A 9,308-nucleotide genomic window follows, 5' to 3' on the forward strand; every position below is an offset into this window, starting at 1 on the left:
TTTTTTTTTACGGGGTGGGGTAGCTAGCCCCACGCCCAACCCTCCTCCTTTTTCAGCCGGGCTTGGGACCGTCCTAGGCGGAGTTAACTTCATAAGAGGCAATGGCCTAATGAATAAAGCGTCTGCGTCCTCTAATCTCATCATCTACCTGTGGTGTGCAATTAGGGGAAAGGCCCCAATTAACGGACACTTAAGGTTAAACCCATTTTTCTCACAAAGTATATAACATAGCGCAATTTTGAAAACGGATTATTGTAGATCTAACCTACCTTTATCTTCATGTTGAAAAGAATTGAAAAAATCTGTTATACTTTAAAAGTTATTAAGGTTTGAATTTTTCGGCAAATTGTCCGGTTTTGGGAAACCTACTGCCTAAATCCGGACAGGGGGTCACCAAAATCCGGACACGAATATCGCTGCTTAATAGAGTAACAAAAGTTGCAGAAACCATGTTTTAATTAACAATTGCAACCGTTTTCTTTTTCGTGAACGTTCATGTATTTTTATATTTAATTATTATGTTGGTTTTTGCAACATTTGTCAGTCAAAGTTTTTATGAAGATATGTATCTTTTTCTCGAGAGAGGGTTATGCGTTATTTTTAGTCAAGCGAATTAACCGCACGTTCAACTACACACACACACACACACACACACACACACACACACACACACACACACACACACACACACACACACACACACACACACACACACACACACACACACATATTTATTGCATATTACACATAATTACATAATCCGTTATTTGGGCGCACGTGGTGGACGGTATTTGGAAAACCCCACTAGTTGGAGTTACAATGCAGCTGTTGAAAAATGCGTTCATTGAGTAGGCCTATGTCGTATTGCATGGTATTTACTAATAGAGTGTATGTACTATCTACTTCAACCAATCAATTCATCTTAGAAAGTCGTAACTTCTTGCTGCACTTAGTTTACAAATGTCTATAATTACAGTGAGAGTGCGAAAAACAGAAAACCACTTACCGTGCAGAATGCGTGCGTTCAGTCGCCATGTTAGTTTGGTGCAAAGTGTAAGGGGATATTACTGAATCGTTTCGCGCAAAAACATTTTTGTTGTGACCTCCTATTTCTGAGATATCCCGTGTCCGTTATTAGGCGCCCGTCCGGTAATTAGGGCCTTTCCCCTATATGCAATGTTACCTTTTGTTCGCACCCCTTCTTAAAGGGAAATGGCCTAATGAATAAACCGTCTGCGTCTGCGTCCTGAAATCTCATCTCAAATCTGTTGGATCTTATTTTGTGTTCAACTGATTGACTGTTCTTGCATATTGTTTGAGGAGCTGCCATGTTCTTATTTATGATGTGAAGTGGTTTTTTTTTAAGACAACACCAGAAGCCGTATAGGTTGGTGTTGGTTTCACTTTATGATCATGAAAATTTCATGAACATGTGAAACTTGAATAAAACATTGTTTAAACCAAATCTGTTTCCATGGCAACAGATGCAGCAGCCTGTACTTCCTGCCCAAGGGCTGCACGATGGAGCAGGACCCCAAGGACGCTTGCTGCCGGGTGGCGCGCTGCTCGCCTGACTCTTTCCCCCGCCCAGTGACACCGCCCCTCCCACAGCTGACAGGCACCCCTCCAGGCCCTGCCACGGTTAGTAAGAGTCACACGACTACCACTACTATTGGTGGCTATCTGTCTATATAGGACATGAGATTTGTAATACAGTAAAACCTAGGGTCACGGGTTCAAAATATCCGGGCCGGGACGGACACGGGTCAACTTTATGTGCAGACTTAGAGACGGTATCCATGTCCAATCCACATGTCACCGCAGTGGCACGTACAAGATCTCGGTTATTCTGCCATATTAAGTGCAGATGGCTGATACCACCTAAACACGCATACACTTGTGTGTCTCATCTAAAGTCGGGGTAAAACCCGGGAACATGCCCCTAATGGCTTTGCCGTGAGAGCGTAAAACTTGAATTTCTCTCTCAATACAATAACAGTTAGAATGACACTTTACTCGTGTGTGTGTGTGGTTTTTGAGTCACTTGAGAAAAAGTGACTCTATGTAATCGGTCAGTGTTAGTCTGTCCGGCCGGCCGTCCTTAACGTTGGACTTTTCTCGGAAACTATCAAAGCGATCGGGCTCATATTTTGTTTAGTCGTGACCTCCAATGACCTCTACACTTTAACGATGGTTTCGTTGACCTTTGACCTTTTTCAAGGTCACAGGTCAGCGTCAAAGGAAAAATTAGACATTTTATATCTTTGACAAAGTTCATCGGATGTGATTGAAACTTTGTAGGATTATTCTTTACATCAAAGTATTTACATCTGTAGCCTTTTACGAACGTTATCAGAAAAACAAGGGAGATAACTAGCCTTTTCTGTTCGGCAACACACAACTTAACGTTGGGCTTTTCTCGGAAACTATAAAAGTGACCGGGCTCAAATTTTATGTGAACGTGACTCATTGTGTTGTGAATAGCAATTTCTTCCTGTCCATCTGATGCCTCATATAATATTCAGAACTGCGAAAGTGACTCGATCGAGCGTTTGCTCTTCTTGTTTTTTTACAAGCTCACCTGACGCTTTCCCGAACCTTGACAACCCACCCCCCCCCCCCCCCTCTCCCACAACCAACGGACATCACTCCTAACATTGCCACGGCTAGAGTGATATTTTACTCGTGTGGTTTTGAAGCTCGTCTGACAGTAGCCATCACGGGAGGGTCAAACGGTAATGAAGATAACTTTGTCTGTGTCCACAGTCTCCGTCCAACCCACCACAGTTCATCACGATGACCAGCAAGCCAGGCACAGTGTTCCAGGGCACCCGCTCCCCCATCGGTTCCACCGTGTCTTCCTTCACTGGAAAACCGCCAAGTAAGCAAACACATTTGTGACCCTCCACCACAGAATGAGTCGCATGTCACCTTTTCATGATTTTCATATTTTTACATTTTCTTAAAGAGTTTTTTTTATTTTCTATCCAGTGGTGAAAACCGTTTTAGAAAAGAGTGAACACTTTTCGAGTTATAAGCCTGTGACTATGGTGACCCTCACACTGTTACGAGACACCCCCTGGCGCAGAACCGGGTGAGGTGACATGCGACTCATTTCGTGGTGGAGGGTCACATTTGTACAAATTATTTGGACTTTTTTTAGAATTACTAAAATATGACATTTCACACAGTTTGAGACAGTCCCTGTTCTACAACATTAGAAACCGCAGCAGATCTGTGTCAAAATAATGTCAAGTGCAAAACACTCCACGCATCTGATTCTGTCAAGGGTTTGGCCTCTGTCGGTATGGCCTTCTCCACATAACATTTATATTTATAATCTATACTTTATATTTATAACACCACATTTAAACCCGATTCTATCAGGTTGTTTGTCTCTGTTGGTATGGTTTTCTCCTCATGTAACCAAAGTTAGGGACGACAGATCTGGTACAAGGGAGTCTTGATAATTGTACCTATTCTGCATTAAACACTATGTTATATTACACAGACGATTGTATAAATGTAGTATGATTGCACAGAATACATGTTGCATAACTCATAATGATGCTATATGTTTAATGGGGTGGGTGTTTTTTCAACAGATAAGTGTGTGTACACTGACGCGCGTACGTTCGGCCAGGGCGAGACATGGACTGACGGTTGTGCCTACACCTGTACCTGTGAGAATGCTGCTCAGAACACTTACAAATGTAACTCCAGGTAAGCTGAAGTATGCTCAGTGTACTTCCAGGTAAGCTGAAGTATGCTGTGTGTTAGTCCATGTAAGCTGAAGTATGCTGTGTGTTAGTCCATGTAAGCTGAAGTATGCTGTGTGTTAGTCCATGTAAGCTGAAGTATGCTGGGTGTTAGTCCATGTAAGCTGAAGTATGCTGGGTGTTAGTCCATGTAAGCTGAAGTATGCTGTGTGTTAGTCCATGTAAGCTGAAGTATGCTGTGTGTTAGTCCATGTAAGCTGAAGTATGCTGGGTGTTAGTCCATGTAAGCTGAAGTATGCTGGGTGTTAGTCCATGTAAGCTGAAGTATGCTGTGTGTTAGTCCATGTAAGCTGAAGTATGCTGTGTGTTAGTCCATGTAAGCTGAAGTATGCTGTGTGTTAGTCCATGTAAGCTGAAGTATGCTGTATGTTACTCCGGGTAAGCTAAAGTATGCTCTGTCTTTTGTGGCAAGTGAGCCACTCGTTCGTTTGCTCATTTCATGGATGAAACCTATCGTTCAGAAAGGAAGGATATCAACAACTGTCATTGTTCATCTCTGGAGGTTAGCGCAACTCTTGTTGCTGCTAGCTTTCCAGTGGGAGGAAGCGACCAGGATTTCCAAGCAATGGGATGATAAAGTAATGGAAATAGAATGGAAAATATATCTATATATCATCTATAATAATAAGAAATAAAGGAAATTAACACCCAACTGCTACACTGCGCTTCGAGCTAAAAAGGTCTTAAAAAGTCATCCAGTCTGGGTATGGTTTTGCTGTTCGGTCATGGCGATTGGAACTTCTCCCTCATCCTCCACAGACTACCCGTAAGCTTTGAAAATGGAATTTGCTGGGCTGAAACACTTGGGTTTGGACACTAGTTCCCAAGGCTTTGACTCTATGACATTTCAACAATCACGTTTCCGTTCGAAGCCAATGCAAAATAAGAAATTTATAATTATTCTCCGCAGTTACTTCAAACGAAACATTTACATTTATTTCACACCTGCAGTTAGTATTCGAAATTAAAAGCGAAACTGCAGTCCGTTTGTTTGTTTGATTTTGGAGGGGTAAATGATGAAGATTAATAACTATTCGAAGTGTAAACTGCGGCCATGCTTGTTTCTGGATGCAGCAAACAATGGCAGAACACGAAACTGTTAAAAATGTTCTTATTTCTGATTGCAAGGTTTTTTTGAAGACAGCACCGTAAGCCGTAGGCTTGTTGTTGTTTTCACATTATGACAATGTACATTTCATGAACATGTAAAACATGAATGAAACATTGTTTAAAACAACTGTTAAAAAATGTAAAACACAATAAACAACACAGTCAGTCGAATCACATGACATAACGAAATCGATTGACATTCTCCCCAGATGCCCAGTGTACAGTGATCTGCCCGCGTACTGTCAGCTGGTGGATGACCCAGCGGACAGGTGTTGCCAAAAGGTCAGCTGCACCCCTGTGATGGGCAAGCCCCTGGTACCCGTCACGGGCACCAACAAACCGCCCTTTGCGGGCACCATGGCGCCTGGTGTCACCAACGTCATTCCCATCGGCACGCACACCATGTTTTCCGGTTCCGGTTTGCCCCCGGGCGAGACCAGGCCTGGCTTCTTTGGTGGAAGAGGTGGGTTTTGTACTTTTTTGTCATTGGTGGCTGGGTTTTGTACTTTTTACATTTAGTTAAGTTTTGACTAAATGTTTTAACGTAGAGGGGGGAATCGAGACGAGGGTCGTGGTGTATGTGTGTGTGTGTGTGTGTGTGTGTGTATGTGTGTCTGTCTGTCTGTGTGTGTGTGTGTGTGTGTGTAGAGCGATTCAGACCAAACTACTGGACCGATCTTTATGAAATTTGACGTGAGAGTTCCTGGGAATGATATCCCCGGACGTTTTTTTCTTTTTTTCGATAAATATCTTTGATGACGTCATATCCGGCTTTTTGTAAAAGTTGAGGCGGCACTGTCACACCCTCATTTTTCAATCAAATTGATTGAAATTTTGGCCAAGCAATCTTCGACGAAGGCCGGACTTCGGTATTGCATTTCAGCTTGGTGGCTTAAAACTTAATTAATGACTTTGGTCATTAAAAATCTGAAAATTAAAAAAAGAAATGTGTTTTTAAAACGATCCAAATTTACGTTTATCTTATTCTTCATCATTTTCTGATTCCAAAAACATATAAATATGTTATATTTGGATTAAAAACAAGCTCTGAAAATTAAAAATACAAAATTTATTATTAAAATAAAATTTCCGAAATCGATTTTAAAACAACTTCATCTTATTCCTTGTGGGTTCCTGATTCCAAAAACATATAGATGTGATATGTTTGGATTAAAAACACGCTCAGAAAGTTAAAAAGAATAGAGATAAAGAAAAGCGTGCTATCCTTAGCGCAACTACTACCCCGCTCTTCTTGTCAATTTCACTGCCATTGCATCGAGCGGTGGACTGACGATGCTACGAGTATACGCTCTTGCTGTAAAAATGCAGTGAGTTCAGTTTCATTCTGTTAATTCGACAGCTTGACTAAATGTTGTAATTTCGCCTTACGCGACTTGTTGTTGTTGTTTTGTGGTTTTTGTACTTCTTTTTGCTGTTGTTGTTTGGTGGGATTTGTACTTCTTTTTGTTGTTGTTGTTTGTTGGGCTTTGTACTTCTTTTTGTTGCTGTTGTTTGGTGGGTTTTGTACTTCTTTTTATTGCTTATGTTTGGTGGGTTTTGTACTTCTTTTTGTTGTTGTTTGATGGGTTTGGGTTTGATAGGTGTGGAGTTTGGTGTTGTGTTTATGGGTGTGGTACGGAGGGTGGGTCAGGCCGGGTGAGGTTGTGTGTGGCTGTGGGTTAGGGTTAGGGTTAGTGTGTGTGTGTGTGTGTCTTTCTGTCTCTCTATCTCTCAGTCTGTCTGTCTGTCTCTCTGTCTGTCTGTCTGTCTGTCTGTGTCACTTTTTGGTTGTTATAGTCGTTGTTGTTGTCTTCGGTTGTGTTCACCACTGTAAACCTGTTAAGGCCGCTTTTACATTCAATCAAATCTCAAACCAAAAATCAACGGCCTGGCTGTTTACTATGAAGGGCTGCAATTATTATGGAATGCATTTCACATGGTTACTTGGTGAACCAGTAGGGCAAGAGCGTTGATCGAGGGAAGGGATTGCTGTGAAATGTGGTCTCTCTTTAAGACCCAATTAACATTCCTTGACAAACATTTACTTCATTGGAAAAGATGGTGTTGGTCCGCTTACCAAAAAGCGATTTTTTGAAAAATACAAGCCTCTGAACGAAAGTGTTGGGGGAAAAATACCAAAAAAGCAAGTTCCAATGTACCTCAAATGATCTATAACCCTCGTGTTTTTTTGTGTTTTTTTGCAGCGGTGTGTATTTACAAGGGCACGATTTACCACAAGGGCGAGAAGTGGGATGATGGCTGCGACTACACGTGTGAGTGCTTGAACGGAGAGCCCGCTGTCTACCAGTGCACTTCCAAGTGAGTTCTCTCCTTACGTTGTTTTCTGTACCCTGCAGCAGTGTGTCCAATCGAAATATAAAACCATCAGATTTAAAGACAAACGACACCGTGTGAACAAACCACGACCTCTATTGTTGACCCCCTCTTCCAAATTAGAATCTCTGACGTCAAATGCAAAATAAAGTTCGAGATGACGTCGTGTAAACATTCTATCGCTTCTCTTATCTCCAAGAAACCGACAAAGAATTTCGAGAACGAAGTTTGTGTCGGTGACTTCTTCATATCAGTAGGAGCAAGCTGCTCGTAAGGTCACCGCTAGGCTGTGCATGTAACGATATCGTATATCATCAAGTCAATGTTGTTGTTTTTTTATACTAGTGCACAACTGCGATGGTACCAGATAGCGTATAGGTGACGGTGCCCATGTCCCACTTTGGGAGTCTTCTTCTCTTCTTCTTCTTTGTTCATGGGCTTAGACTCCCACGTACAGTCGTGTTTTTGCAGGAGTGGAATTTTACGTGCATGACCGTTTTTACCCCGCCATTTAGGCAGCCATACGCCGTTTTCGGAGGAAGCATGCTGGATATTTTCGTGTTTCTATAACCCACCGAACTCTGACATGGATTACAGGATCTTTTCCGTGCGCACTTGGTCTTGTGCTTGCGTGTACACACGAAGGGGGATAAGCCACTAGCAGGTCTGCACATAAGTTGACCTGGGAGATCGGAAAAATCTTCACACTTAACCCACCAGGCGGCCGCGGCCGGGATTCGAACCCTCGACCTTCCGATTAAGAGGCCGACGTCTTACCACCCCGCCACAGCGCCCGTCGACTTTGGGAGTCAAGTAGTGTAGTTGTGCACATAAATGCTTCTCATATAAGTATAAGCTTCTTCACAATTCTGTTTCTGTTTTTATACAGATGCCTCTCAAGTTCCGTAGTGCTGTAGATGCGCACATAGTTATGCTTCCTATAAGTAAATCAATCTATTCCCAAGCTCTGTTTCTTTTCCAGATGCCCCACCTACCCCCGCCAGTGCTGCAGTACTGTTCCATTGTGGACTTTGTGTTGTAGATGGGCACATATGTTTCCTATAGGTAAATTAATCTACATACCAGTTCCGTTCCCTTTACAGATGCCCCACCTACCCGCAGTACGTTTTCGGGTGTTGCAGACGGGCACATCTACTTGCAAGTGCTGTTTCCTTTCCAGATGCTCACCTACCCACCTGTATCGCCGTACTGTTCCCTAGTGGAGAATATAAATCAATCTACCTCCAAGTTCTGTTCCTTTTACAGATGCCCCACGTACCCGCCAGTACCGCAGTACTGTTCTATGATGAACGTACCCGGCCAATGCTGCCCGAGCTTGCACTGCAACATCCCCGATGCGGGTACCTACAACCCTAGACCCCAGCTGTACCCCAAACTACTGCCCACCCAGGCACCAAACGCACCCCAAAAGAACCCCCAGCTGTTGATACCCGGAGGTCTCGGTCCTGTTGTGGGGGGTACCCACCTGCCTGGCGGAGGATATGTCGTCACCAACCCGAACACTATTGGCGGCATTTTGGGTGAGTGCCAGTGATGGAATCTTTTTAATTGTGTGCTGTGTATTGTGAAATCCAGGTATGTGTGTTGTCAATTTTGTAAACTGTAGAAGTTTACTTCGATGTGCATTACTGTTTGATTTGGCATTGTGTACAGAATTATGTATTTGTGTATGTTTTTGTGAGGCGCTTAGACCTGTTCTAGGTTTTGCGCCATATTCTTATCCTCATTATCATTGTGGATGTTTTGAGATTTTGAGTGAGTGAATGTGTGAGTGAGCTGGCTCAATACATTCTGACTAACTAACTGACTGGCTTGCTAACTGAGTGACTGGCAGGCTAATTGACTTTCTGACAGATTAGGATAGTCCCCCTATGCGTGAGGGTTTATTGAAAATAAAGCTTGCTTGTATACTTATGCCACAACCATTGGAAATACAGATTTTGTCTTGTCTTGTCTTGTCTTGTCTTGTCTTGTCTTGTCCTGTCTTATCCTGTCCTGTCTTGTCTTGTCTGACTGACTTTAAAACTGACTGACTGGCGGACGGACGGGGCGAATGGCTAACTG

At 42.9% G+C, this 9,308-nt stretch overlaps 1 protein-coding gene across 1 annotated transcript in view; it reads left to right on the forward strand.

Moving 5' to 3' along the window:
* Positions 1-9,308, forward strand: part of LOC138970795 (uncharacterized) — a 102,625-nt gene that overhangs the window by 76,732 nt on the left and 16,585 nt on the right. The window contains exons 67-72 of the mRNA XM_070343333.1: positions 1,485-1,641; positions 2,767-2,881; positions 3,606-3,723; positions 5,099-5,352; positions 7,094-7,208; positions 8,490-8,764. Coding sequence (XP_070199434.1) covers positions 1,485-1,641; positions 2,767-2,881; positions 3,606-3,723; positions 5,099-5,352; positions 7,094-7,208; positions 8,490-8,764 — 1,034 coding nt within the window. The remainder of the gene's footprint in view (positions 1-1,484; positions 1,642-2,766; positions 2,882-3,605; positions 3,724-5,098; positions 5,353-7,093; positions 7,209-8,489; positions 8,765-9,308) is intronic.

This window comes from Littorina saxatilis, linkage group LG1 (assembly GCF_037325665.1).
Source record: "Littorina saxatilis isolate snail1 linkage group LG1, US_GU_Lsax_2.0, whole genome shotgun sequence".
NCBI lineage: Eukaryota > Metazoa > Mollusca > Gastropoda > Littorinimorpha > Littorinidae > Littorina > Littorina saxatilis.